Source organism: Chiroxiphia lanceolata, chromosome 14 (assembly GCF_009829145.1).
Source record: "Chiroxiphia lanceolata isolate bChiLan1 chromosome 14, bChiLan1.pri, whole genome shotgun sequence".
Taxonomy (NCBI): Eukaryota; Metazoa; Chordata; class Aves; order Passeriformes; family Pipridae; genus Chiroxiphia; species Chiroxiphia lanceolata.
This window is the reverse complement of record NC_045650.1, coordinates 12,299,238-12,312,657: the sequence shown is the minus strand read 5'-3', so window position 1 is coordinate 12,312,657 and position 13,420 is coordinate 12,299,238. Positions and strand designations below refer to the sequence as shown.

At 41.5% G+C, this 13,420-nt stretch overlaps 1 protein-coding gene across 9 annotated transcripts in view; it reads right to left on the bottom strand.

Moving 5' to 3' along the window:
* Positions 1-13,420, bottom strand: part of GRIA3 (glutamate ionotropic receptor AMPA type subunit 3) — a 602,976-nt gene that overhangs the window by 32,338 nt on the left and 557,218 nt on the right. For 8 of the 9 annotated variants that reach the window (XR_004359634.1, XM_032702135.1, XM_032702133.1 and 5 more), the window contains 2 exons: positions 11,381-11,757; positions 4,067-4,265 (listed from right to left, as the gene is read on the bottom strand). Coding sequence is in view for 7 of the 9 variants with exons in the window: in XM_032702135.1 (XP_032558026.1) it covers positions 4,067-4,265; positions 11,381-11,757 (576 nt within the window). In the remaining 2 variants the exon portion in view is untranslated. Of the gene's footprint in view, positions 1-4,066; positions 4,266-7,845; positions 11,758-13,420 lie in introns of all 9 variants that reach the window. The other variant, XR_004359635.1, reaches the window with a different exon arrangement.

Sequence of the window (13,420 nt, the reverse complement as noted above, 5' to 3'; positions counted from 1 at the left end):
GAAATATACAAATAAAAAATTTCTACAATAAAACAACATTCCTTTGAGACCTTCTTTTTCCTTAGTTTTAGTTAATGGTGACTTACTACATTGGTAATGGTGTGATATGAGCCACCTGCAATTTCCCACAAAAGGAAGAATATCTTGCTACATGTTACCTGCCTCAGTATTTCCTGTAGAGCCTGATCACACCAGATAAATTTCGAGGGCACCTTCTGAAATTTCACATTCTCAGTGAAGTGTACCAGCAGGTCAGCTGTGTTTGTCAATGATCAAACACACACTTGGTAAGTTATTTTGCAGAAGTCTCTTACCACTCATATCTGTTATCAATTAAGCCACCACAAATTCATGGGTAATTTAGATTTCTAAATGTCTACAAACTCATTCTACTTCTACTGAAGTTCAAATACAGCCAAGTTTATACAAGAATTACTAATTGGTTGTAAAGGTCATGCCTTTTGAATATATGCATATTGGAGGTGAAATCTATTAGACTGGTATTATACTTAGGCTCAGTGCTGAATTTAGATTAAATGGTGTTATATTGATTTGATAAGCTGCTCAGATATGCTGAAACTTTAATTGAATGTATTAGAAGATAATTCTAACAGATACACCCTTAAAAGCAGTAGTTTAGTGATTTGAAACTGCTTTTTCATACAGGCCTCCACCAGTGCTCAAGAAAGAGAAAGAGGTATTTTGGCATTGTTAATTTGGGACCGTGTGTTAATAAATAACTAAGGAGAGGTTCTTTCTTTTCCTTTTCAATATGGATGAGTGCCCTTTAGAAGCCAAAAGGGAATTGATGTAATCTATTGATTGCCATTTAAATGCCTTTATAAGCTAATTAGTGCAAAATGTAAAATGTTTCTGAGCAGAAACAAGCAACAACCATGAAAACACAGGAAGGTTCCTTTGATTCTTAGATACACCGGGAGGACAAATTCCCTTACACAGAGAGTCACCAACAAGTGAGAAGTGTGAATAGTGTCTGCTGTGAAGCTGTTACAACAAACTGGCTGTGGTTGGACTGTGAGAGCAGTGTCAGGCCGACAGCAGTCCCCGTGCTTGCCTGGAACAGCCATGGTGTATCCAGCTTAACCCACATAGCTGGGACAGTGTCTCCCCAGGAGACATTGAGATGCTCAGGGAAACCGCCAGGACTGCAAAATAGGTCACTGGCTGGAGTCTGCCCAGGCCTGAAGTGGCTGAAAGTCATTACCATCTGTTCATCTGAATTGAGGGGCTGGTATCGCTCCAGTTTCAGGTATTCACAGGTATTTACACTGTAAAGGAGACCTTCAAAAATGATCCTATCTGGAAATGGGGTTGGTAGAAGGGAGCCATGGCCTGAAGGAGCTCCTTCTAAGCACACGCAGACGACACGGTGGGGATCTGAAGCTCCCTCTATGATGTGTGAGGAGGCAATTTTTCCTTTCTGCTGGTACCTTTCTCTGGCCAACAGTAACCATTAAGATCAATATCTGACTAATATCTTTGAAAAACGTTAGCCTTACAGCTCTATGAAGAGATAGCTATTGTTCTTGCTGCATCTACACATGTGCTGACTGCCTGCTCACAGCCAAGTAACTTCCCCCATCTCTAGGGAAGATTTACCTACACATGCCACAGCCAGAGTGTGTAGATAAGCATGGGCAACTGGTGTAAACAAGGATTGCACTAACTTCCTCATGCACCTTTCCCTCAGTTAAAACTTCCTTTCTTACTGGGCACCTGATCCTGAACCACTCAGCCAACTGCTGCTTAAACTGGCTAAATGCTGGGGGAGAATGGGTGAGAGAGGATATTCCCCTTACACAGGGCATAAGCATCACCCTGTACCCAGGAAAACCCATAGCTTTTCTGACTCAGAGTACCATCACTCCCACTGATGTTCCAGAAGCAGTGAAAAAAGATCTGCCAAGGGAGAACAAATCCCCTAAAACATAGAGAAGTGCAGTCTGTGCTGTAGGACCTCAGAAACCCAGAGTCCTCTAGGACTTATTTCAAGTTTCAGCCACCATTACCCTCTCATTAAGTAACTAATAAAGACGGTACAATTTAGTATTTATGTGAACATACACATTTAATCTAAGGCAAAGCTTTTGCCCTTTTCAAATCAACTGAAGAAGACTCTAATTACAACACTTTCATGGCTGCATCACCCTATTCAAATTAATTACTCTGCAAAAGTTAATACAACTGAAATTATGTTGTGTGCCTTGAGAATGCTGAAGAGAGAGAAGAACCACTTAGGGCCCATTCTTCTTCCCACTTGGCCCATCCAGCCTCACTCCACACTACCAGGGCTCTGCTCTCCTCCATCCCCATCTGACTCCTCTCCTGGCCAGATGGAACTGGCAGCTCCTGACAGATCAGCCTCATTTACAGCCCTGCTTTCCCCAGCACCAGGAGAGAGTCACAGCTCATCTCAAGACTATCAACAGCACAACAAAGTACTCATACATTTACCAGACTTTGTATCCTTTCACACAAAACACTCACTCCTTTGATCTCTTCACGAGAAGGGATTTCCTTGTTGTGTCAAACTATTAAGGAAATGAAGAAACACCCCTATACAAGCCCTCTTTCTGTATTAACAGTAACATGATATTCAAAAGAAGATATTTTTCCCTCTAAGAACAGTATAGTGACTATAAACGGAACCAATATTTCTAATCAAGTTGTACTACCTCTTCTGACAGGTCCACTCAACTAATTTTTGCTGAGCAGATAATACTGCCTCAGGCTGATAATTAAATGGAACAAAACTTTTTATACGTTAATGTCACCCTTACAGGGTCAGTGTTTACCTCACAGGATTTTAACACAAACAGAAGCCTTTGTAATGTACCAGCTATGACAGTTAATTAAGAACTACTGAGTATCCATCTGAATATAAAGACATTACATGCAGGTAAGGCAGAGTACAAAAGCTTCATAAATACCTTTGCATTCACTTTCATCTTTACATTAGATGTACATGCACATGTATGTGTGTTGTCATGTATTGAAATTTTAAGTAAATCCAAGGAGCCCTCAGGATTTATTCAAGGAGCCCTTGGTATTTCATCAGCCTACAGCAGCAAGGGTTTTTTGTCTGCCTCCTCCCTCCTCCCTCCCCCCTGCACCTGGCCAGCATCCGTGACAGGCAGTAATTAGTCCTGCAGCACTGACCACTTTTCTATACAAAAAAAATGTTGGTTTGAATGGCACCTGATTGGCACCGCTGAGAGAGAACCAAGAGCTCCCTGAAAGGGCCGAGCATTTCAGTTTGCCCTTGGAAGGCCAGAAATAAGAGCTTTTCAGGACAACGTTTTCAGAGACATAAAAGTGGCCTGAGGTCATATTTAGAGTTCTTAATGCCCCTCACCAAAGTCTCTGCAGTTCAGCTTGTGGCTTGGCAAGAGGAGAGAGAAAGGATGATCGTAAATAAAAGTGTGCACCCCCTGTACCCCCAAATGTTGCAAACCCAGCATTTCTCTAACCAAGGTGAATACACCCCAGTGTTCTGGGGTACAGAAGTTTTACCCCTGACTGCCTGACAGGGCCACAGCCAGACAATGGTGAGCGATGAAGACACAGAAACAACAATGGCAGCAATCAATGCACCAATAGAAATGAGCAGCAACACATGTCTCCCATCCCCCTTTCGTTCTGGCAAGTGAGCACCGATGTCGGATGGCATTACCGGCTGCCAGCTGGGCACGCAGAGCAAGTAGGTCAAGAGCATCACTCCTCACAAAGAGTTTTCTCTGCTAAATATTGTGCTAACAACTGCATTATTGCTCATCAGACCAAGGTTCTGGAACTGGTGTTACAAAACCTTTCGCATGATATGCAGAGGTCACATTTCCATCTTGACATGTTTCAGGTTGAGCAAAACCACTCATTTTTGATAAAATGCGTTTTGATATTAAAATCTGCACTCAGGCCTGTCCTGATTGCACAAAGCAGCTTTCACCAGAACAGCTATTACAGCTGGGTAAAACCAAACAACTGAAACCCATAAATTAGGCATTTACAGTTCAGAAAAACTCTAGTGGAGATTGAACAGACTTACTCTAAAGAATTCTTTGGTTGAACCTGAATCCAAAGTGCCATAGGCTATTTCGGTTTGTTTAGCCAGGTCCTCTGCGCTCTCTATGGGTGAAACCATCCTTTCCACCGTAAGGAAGGCAGCGAGATTAGCAGTGTAGGAAGAGATAATGATGAGAGTGAAGAACCACCAGACTCCTCCGACAATTCGCCCTGAGAGAGATCTATGGAAAAACACACATCATCAAATTGCTTTGAAGACATTCCTTGATTATTTTCTTCTTCACTGAAGAGAAATTCACATGCACAACCCTTTTGTCCAGATCCTCCAGGTATCTGTGAACAGGTGGACTGTGAACCAGCTCCTAAGAGCCTTCATCAGGGAGAAAACTCGAACACATCTGGTCTTATCTAGAAATCCCTTTGCCTTTCAGTGAAAACAAGGACAATCAATTAAGAAATACTTCATTTGAGGCTTGGAGAGGAACAAGCTCTCCTGACTTCCACAAATACTTTGCTGGAGAAGGCTTTTGTCTTTTCCACGTGCCCATCTTTCCCTGTGCTGGACTTGCCTGCTGTGATATGCTGCTATTGTCTCTTTTTGGGGGCTGCCCAGCTTGGAGGACACAAATGTACCTTTTACTTCATCAACTCCCAAAATGTAAGATACAGTAAACTGCAAAAAGGAATTTGAGCAAACATGCAAAGGAATACACCAAAAATGATGCAGTATCCTTCTCTCATCACAACCGAGCAGGAATTACAGACTGAATCTGCATATTGAAGTGAGGAGAGAGGCTGGTTTGGTTTATGTTTTATGTTAATTAAAATTCGCATGTTGCACTGTTCCAAGTCAAGCATATTCTTGATTTATAACCACCAGAGCAACAGAGAAGGAAATAGAAAAAAAATTAACTGTGTTTTGGTTTTGTTGAGGTTTTTTAAAGGGATCCAATAAGGACTAAAAAAAAAAAGCTTATCTGCAAACATACAATCACAAAATGCCTAATGGTCAGGAGGTCTAGATCCTGTCAGTAAGAGCTCTTGATGCTTTACAGCAATTGAACACCAGGCTCAAAGTATTTGTCCTGGGCTGAAGGATGCCAGTGCCACGTCACTCAGCCGGGTGGGGAATGTCACTGCCACGTACAGTGCTCGTCCTTCAAACAGTATGTTGACCAAGAATCATTTCAGGTGCTGACACAAAGCTATTTCATATGTTTTCCCTTAGCTCTGCTAAGTGGAGAAATAATCCCAGACACATTGGTGGAACCTGGGTGGTGTAGTCCTCAGTTTGTGTGAAGAGAAGAAGTAAAAAGCAAGAAAACTCTTACCTGATTATTTGTTTCCTTCAAGCCCCTCAGTGCCATCCCCAGACAGTGGGTACAAGTTGTCCTACCAACAGATGGAGGTAGGCAAAAAGCAAAAGTCTTGTGCCATGCCCCCACCCCACCCACATAGGGGGGTTTTGCTGGTAAACTGCCCAGTCTTGGCCAGAGCCTGAGATTGCCTGAGCCATTAAAAAAAAGCCATTAAATTATTAAGAAATAAAAGAAAGAAAAAAAATTATCCATCCAACATTAAAGAACATACCAAACTAAAAAAATTGCCAACACAATAAAAACAGAGAAATCAATCTGGAACAGGTGAGAGGAATGTGGAGAAGAAACACAGAGGTGAAGCACTACTGTTCTCCACTCTCCTCTGCCCACGGAGCTGAAGCAGCAGCTCCCACCAAGAGGGCAGATGCAGGCTGGTTCCTCAGGGCAGGCACACATCCACCCGATCACCCAGCATCAGAGGAGGCTTCTCTGCCTTTCTTGAGGGCCTCCAAGAAGATAAAAGGCTTCCAAGTTTCAGCTTGGGCTGTGCAGCTGCTGTGCTCACTAACAGAAGGCTACTGAGTGACTGCAAAGGGAATTTGAAGAAATATAAATACAGAATAATGCATGAAGTCGTGGAATCTCTCCACCTCTCTCTACATTCTTTGTAGGTATCAGGCATATTCGCCTGAATATCTTTGGATTTTACAGAGGGCTTAAGTTCTTTCTGGTCAGCTCCCTTACCAGGGAGGGTCTTGGCTTTAGCTATTTTGTACAACCTGATACCCTACACACTGAATCGGCCTCTTACATGGGCTAACACAATTTGAGCCAACTACAAAGCAGCGCCTGCTGAACTCACCATGTAAAGCTTCCTCTGGAGCCAAGGGACAGAAAGAGAGGAGACAGACACACTCAGAAAGAGATTTATCTCATTTGCTGTAATGCAGGATAAATCTAAATCATCTGTTTCATGACCTTGGAGGGAACCAAGATGCCTCGCTAAAAATCAGTCCATTGCTTTCAGATGGCTACATCAGGTGAAACTCATCTTACTTTTGCTCCTTCCTTCACTACATACTTTCTGTCTTCAGAGAAGATCTGGAGTTGAACTTCTCCATGCATGAGGTAGACAATTTCAGAGCCAGACTGAGCAGAGGTTTTGGGTAGCAGGTACAGCAGATGAAACATCCACTTGCCTACAGCAGAACTAGCTCTATCTGGACTTTCCAGGTTCTCTTAGCCCTGTTGCTTTAAGGTAGGCCTTGAAAAAGGAAGATGAAGAAAAGACTTGCCAGAGTGTTTTGATAAATTCAGTAGAAGCATTGGGAATAAAATAGTATGTGTTCGTTCTCCTTGTTGTTTCCCATAGGAAATTTCTTACTTGCATTGGCAGCTGCCCCTTCTGTTAGCAGGACAGATGGGCTGCTGGGATGGAGATGTGCAGAAGACAAGCATTTTCCAAACCAGTGAAACATCAAGCTCACACTGCTGCAACAATAAAAACTCTGTGCTGGGCTGCATGCTCAGACAGCATCCAGCACACCAAGAAAGGTAAAAATATCTCACCCCAGAGATCCTGCAACCTGCATGAACCAAATCAGACAGATACAGGACAAAAACAGACCAGCTGAGAGGCAGGGGAGGGGGGGAATGGGGGGATCCCTTGATGAAGAAGGTACTTCCTCAGGGGTCCTACATGCAAGAGAGGGGTCTTGCTAGAAGCGGACCAGAGCTGTTTTCAGAAGAGTTGAGGTCACTTGAAAGAAAACTGGATGACACTGAAGTTGTTTCTCTCAGACTCTTCCCATGAGCACAGGAAGGAAGATTAAACAGCGGCTACTATGAAGTTGGGCTGACATGGCTGTCACTGGTGGGAGCACAGGATGGGGCAAAAGAAAGATTAAATAAACCACAAAGCTGACACTGAAGGAAAGACAGACAGACAGACAGACAGACAGAGTTGAAGAACAAGGACATGGACAAGCATGGCCTGGCAGCCTCCTTGCCCAAAGGACCCCAGTTCCCCCCAGGCCATCTGCTGATACGAAGACTCCTTATACCCACTGCAGGGGCTGGTGTGGAGGGATGCAGGAGAAAAAGGGTTAGTACATGAACCACCAGGCTGGTAGTCAGAGAATAACCATATGGTTTGTACTGTGACCCACAGAAATGTTTGTCCACTACTCAGATAATTATAGAAAAATCAATCACAGCTTTTAATACCAGCACCACATTTTCTGAAGACACACCTGTTCACATGTGTAGTGTTGTAATTTAAAACCAAAACAACTAATGCTTTATCCCAACATGTAGTTTTCCCAATCCCCTCAATAATTAGATACTTTGTATGACATTATTTTAAAGTGAAATAGAGTGCTAACAAATGAGAGGAGCAACACAGACTTGGAATAACACAATTATAACTCCATAGTCAAAACAAAGTCAGATGGTGTTTTCAAAAGCAAGGAAGAGTGCATACCTTGAGAGGAAATTTAAAAGGAAGCATGGAGTCAAATGAGAGCAAATTAGTAACGAGAGAAAAAACAAAATAAATATTCAAATTCACATTCAGTTTCCAGGAGAATAATACATTCAACCAAAACCTCATTTATCAAGATAGCTTGAATTTTGTTTCTGCTCATGGCCATAAAACATATTTGATTTCCTATAGTACACAGAAATAATAAGCTTCTCACAACTACTCAGTCTTTAATTGGGCTCTCTGGATCGACACAAGGTGGTTGCTGTACTGACAAATAACCCTGAACAACTTTGGTACAAACTATCCTGGTCTAGAAGCCCTTGATATTCTGAGCACACATTACCTGCGAGCCCAGCCCCTCGCTCTCTCACCCAGCCAGCCCTCGCCTCAGCTACAGGGACACAACACACTCAACAACAGCATCTAAAGCACTGGCTTGAGATGCTTCCATCATAGGAATGGCAGTGGGAGTTTCAGAAATCTCTAGTTACCTGGCTCTCATTGTTACTGTGAAAGTCCCACAAAGTCATTCCCATGGCCTTTAATAGGAGTCTCTCGAGTCTCCTGCTGTTAAAACAGGGACCTAGAAATACACCCTCAAAATGACCAACCTCTTGAGACAGTTTTTAATGAACCCCCTGTCTTTTTCCATCAGCAATTAATTAATCTAGCCTCTTTGTTCTACATGAATAAAGAGCAAAATGAAAATACATGCTCACATAGAGTTTTCAAAGATACATTCGCTCAAAACAGTGTTACAAATCTGACTGTGTCTTTTCCTGATTCCATTTGCTGTACACATCTCACATAAAAGCAAGTTTAATAATCTACTTTTGATCCATCAAAAGTGAATTTTCAATGCTTTAGCTCACTATGCAGAAAACACAGCAGCCTTTGATAGCAGAACAAAACTGCTGAAATAAGTGTTGATTCCATCAAGGGGTGCACTAACCCCCACCCTTTGGCTGCTCTCTGATTCTGTTTAGACGACTCCTATTAAATATAGAGAGGAGAGTATAGGGATATATCCTCTGGAATATCCACACAGCATACTCACCGAGGACAGATCTAACTAGTCATTAGATGTCACAGCTGTTCCACACAAAGGCAGCTGAAAGAGCCTTTATCAGCAAGTACAAAAGTGATCTCTCCAGACTGCTTGTCGGCATCTCTCTACAAGTGCTGTATGCTCTCATATAAGAAATTTATTCAGACAAAACTCACAATGGAAGAATGAAGCCCCTTTTAATGGCAATAAAATAGTATGAAACATTCATATAGTCAATGTACTGTGAACGGCGTAACCTTACAAAGATACGGATTAAGAATGGAATACTTGGGAATAGTCCCTTCTACGGAAAAGAAATTTGACATTTTAATCAACTTAAATCAACATATAGGTCAAAGAAACAGTGTTTCTGGAATTTAAACCCAAGTGTTAAATTTGTCTTTCTTTTCAGTAACAATGCATGTAACTGTCTGGAATGTTATCATAGAAGATAACAAAAGAACTGGACAATGTTTTCAAACAAGGGTTATATATTAATACTGAGCTAATAGCTTCTGATGGACAGTTAAAATAAATAGGTATACTGCTGCCTCTTTTCTTTATTGTAGGTATATCCAAGGCACTTATCATGGTACTATTGAGAAAAACCAGATTATGTTCCTCTTGTTATATAAGGGAAATGGCTGAACATACCAAAGAGTCACATGAGAGCTTAACAAAAATCCTATGCACTTCTATTTAACTGTCAATAACCAGACCTAGTGGAAACAGTGCAATGCCTGCAGCTTTCCATGTGATGTCCCAGTGCTTATTTCCCGGTCCTTTATGTTGGGCACACACATGGTCAACAGCAATTTAAATGTTATCACTGCTCATCCCCTTCCACAGCAAGCAGGGAGGCAAAGTTTCAGTGCAGGATTTAGGCATAAAGCAGAAACACGGAGCGTGAACAGGAAGAACAGACCGACAGCTGTAACCACACAGGGAGGCAGCACACCCAGGCACAGGGAACCGGGAAAACTGACACGTGGTCACAGCCAGGGCAAAACGTGTGTGTGCTACAGAGGGTACACATGGATTCGTTGGTAAGAATGAAATACAATTGCTGCTGTCAAGACTTTTAAAATGTGGGCGTGACTTGCATCAAATATCACCAGGCACACACCAGTAACTACCAAAGTCCTGGATCTCACTGCCGTCAGAAGGACATTTGAATATGCAACGACTGTGAATTTAGAGGATTGTTGTTACACTATAACAGGTAAAATCATGATCTTTCCCATGAAACTTCATAGTCACTTGTTTCATGGGGGCTACTCAAGAACCCCACTGCTATATGGACCAGGAAAACCTGGCGACTTTTCAGTGATTCAGGTATTGAAAAAGGTAACAAACGTGGAGATTAAAAAGGTGCATTTCAAATGCCAATGCTCAGAAATGATCTGCCTCTCTTCCTCTAAATAGCAACCTTGTTAAATGGAAAAACTGCATCCTGTTTGTACTAAGCAGGTATTTGGAATAATTAAAATAGCTGTAAACTGATTATTAGATTATTGTCATACAAAATATAATTAGTGCTCCCTCACTAAGAAACTAGATAATTTTACTGCTTATCACAAGCATATCACTAAAGCATTTTACCAGTGTAAATGCAGAAACATGCTATATGTTATTCAAAAAACATCTGTGGTATGCACTGTTCAATCAGATGGAACCTCACTATTCTCAGCTGGTTTTTCAAATACAGAAATTAAGTCTACAATAGTTAATAGCCCTGTTCTCGGTTACACTGGAACTAATGTCAAACATACTTTACTACAGCCTTATCCAGAAAGACTGTCTTCATGAATAAGAAATATCTTTATGGAAACTGGCAATGCTTATTAGACCATATTGACTATGAATAGAGGGACAACAGATTAGACTGGACTGAAATAACAATAGAGATACAAGGCAGTACAGACACAGTGAATACAGAGACCCAAATATATGCAAAAATGTGGTGAAAAGCAAATTACTAATAGATGAAAGGATGGTTCAAGAAAAACAAAACCGGAGAAATTAGGCTCAAAAGAAAGTAAAAAGACTAGCAGGAGCCTTAATGGGAGTGGAGATGCTTTAAAGTGCTGTTGCATGTGACTTTCAAAAATAAATAATTCTTATTTTGCAAAGCAGAATGTGTTTTATGCACCAAGGAGATGACCGTAAAATGAGATATGCAGCAAAAACACGGTAGCCCTCCAAGCATTGCTGAAAACAGAAAACCCTATGCATTTTACAGCCTTAACATGGTGAATATAAGTCTGGCAGAAATGCATAAATGGCATTATAAGCAATGCTACTCACTCTGGAGGTGAATGTTAGCAAGCATGGTGGCTTGAAGATGATGCTGAACATTGAATGGAATCTCAAAATAAAAAATTTGGAATTAAAAAAGAAATTTGAAAAAGTAACGTATATGCACCATGGCATCAGAAAATGACCATAAAATGCAAAAAGGTGATGGAGTGACATGGAACAAACCTTGGAGAAATATCGCATCCTTGCTGCATAAAGGCACCCAGGGAAAACCAAAGGCTGTTAAATATTCCAAACTCATTTGGAGGGTCAGGAGGATTCTGAGGGTCACGTGGTTCTTCAGTGCTGTCTTCCAAGTGCCATTCATAAGGGCTGAATCTGCTGACTAGGAAAAGAACTACGCTGACGCCAATGTAAGCAAAGACTATACACATCCAAATTTCATAAGCCAAAGGATCCAGGAAAGAGAATACGCCCGGTTTAGATTTCTGAGGCTTCTTGATCATGATGGAGATGCCCAGGCTCATAAAGGGTTTGGAAAAGTCTATGACTTCTTCTCGCACCAGTGTTATGGTGAGGGGGGCAACAGCTATATCTGCTCTCTGAAAAGGGAAAACAAACCCAAGTTAGCTACAAATCAGACACAACAGAAGCACAATCTAGAACGTCAGGCTAATGAATCAGATGATAAATTGCAAGAGTGAGTGGAAACATTCTTTGCAGTCTATTTTGCAGTCACTGAAGTTAAGGACTACATGATATTAATAGACAACTATTAACAAGAAAAATTACAATCAAATCTGTGCAAGGTGCTCCTGACAGAGGCAGGTGTTTCTATTAAGTTAAAAGAGATGAATAAATACTACACAAAGTGGACAGTGAGATGGCAACTAAAACACTGTAATTTTCTAGTAATGGTCTGTATCTATCCATTTGTCTCAAAGACTTCGGGCAAATTATGTTTTCTATGTTTTAATTTTGTCTTTTCCATTCTTTCAGCAAGTTCTCTTGCCTTACTGATTACAGGATCTTTAAAATGAACCTATGAGAAGTAATCAGTCACTGAATTTCAGCTGCATTTGGGTACTGCTACTTGTATACTCCTTTGAAACTCCACTGCAATAAAGGACAGAAGATGGTTAACAGTGGTGGATAGGAACCAGTCAGCCCACCCTTTCTGTGCTCACTGAAGGACAGTAACACAGATTTGTGAATCCCTGAGGAGTAAATAGCCTGGGTAATCTGAGAAGAATGCAAAGCAGTATTTTTCAGTCTCCTGTGTGCCCTCCTGTTATACAGGATTTGCCTCTGCAGCCCTGTAACACAGACCGTGCTCTGGGGCTGTGCCATCTGGAAGCACAATCGCATCTATTGCACCTGTCATTGACCAGCACATGGGATACCCTGACCCAATACCCTTCCCTTCAATCAATACACCTTTGCTGGATTCCATGGCAGGGTAGGAATGTGAAAACAAATTGGTTTCCTTTACAAATAACATTCCAGAATAGATTTTCAACATGTTTAACTGTATCTGTATGTCTATGCAAGAAAGATTCAAGTCATGCTGCTTAAATAACCTAGCAGGTGTCAGCACTTGCATCAGAGGGGAATAGAATGTTTTAAAAAAAGAGCTTTTTTCATTTAAAAGTTACTGTTATGAGAGCCTACATACCTACATACATTTTTTGTGATCTATTTTAAACACTCTGTAACTATTCCTGTTATACTTTCAAAGATGGCCTTTCATTGGTAATTATGAATTTCAGAAAGAAAAAATGATTCTTAGGGAAAGCTTAACTTACCAGAACCTAAACCACTGTGCACCTTTTAAATCTGATTTTCCCCCCCATTATTAACTATGTATCTCTTTCCAGTGGAAAAATAAAGCCTGATTAAGTAGAACTTTGAATACAAGTTAATAGGAAACACTAAAAGGAAGTGATTAAAATCTGTGCCATAAAACAATTGAATATGCCTTCATGTAAATCTAACGGTGATGTACGTGACTGTCATTAATGTCTGGTTTGCTCCTCTTCCTAGATAGTTAGTTTAGGTTTTCTTTTGAAGTTTAATAAGCAGAAATGGTGAAGGCTTCTGCTAAGGCTGATCTCAGCATCATGGGCTCTGTGCCTGCTGGTGCCTTGGCAGCACCGAGCAGCCGTGCCTGGGGCACTGGCTCGGGGTTTGCTGACCGAGGCTTTGGCAGCCCTGTCGGATGAGCACTGGCCCTCCCCACAGCAAGCCTCCCTCCACAGGGCACTG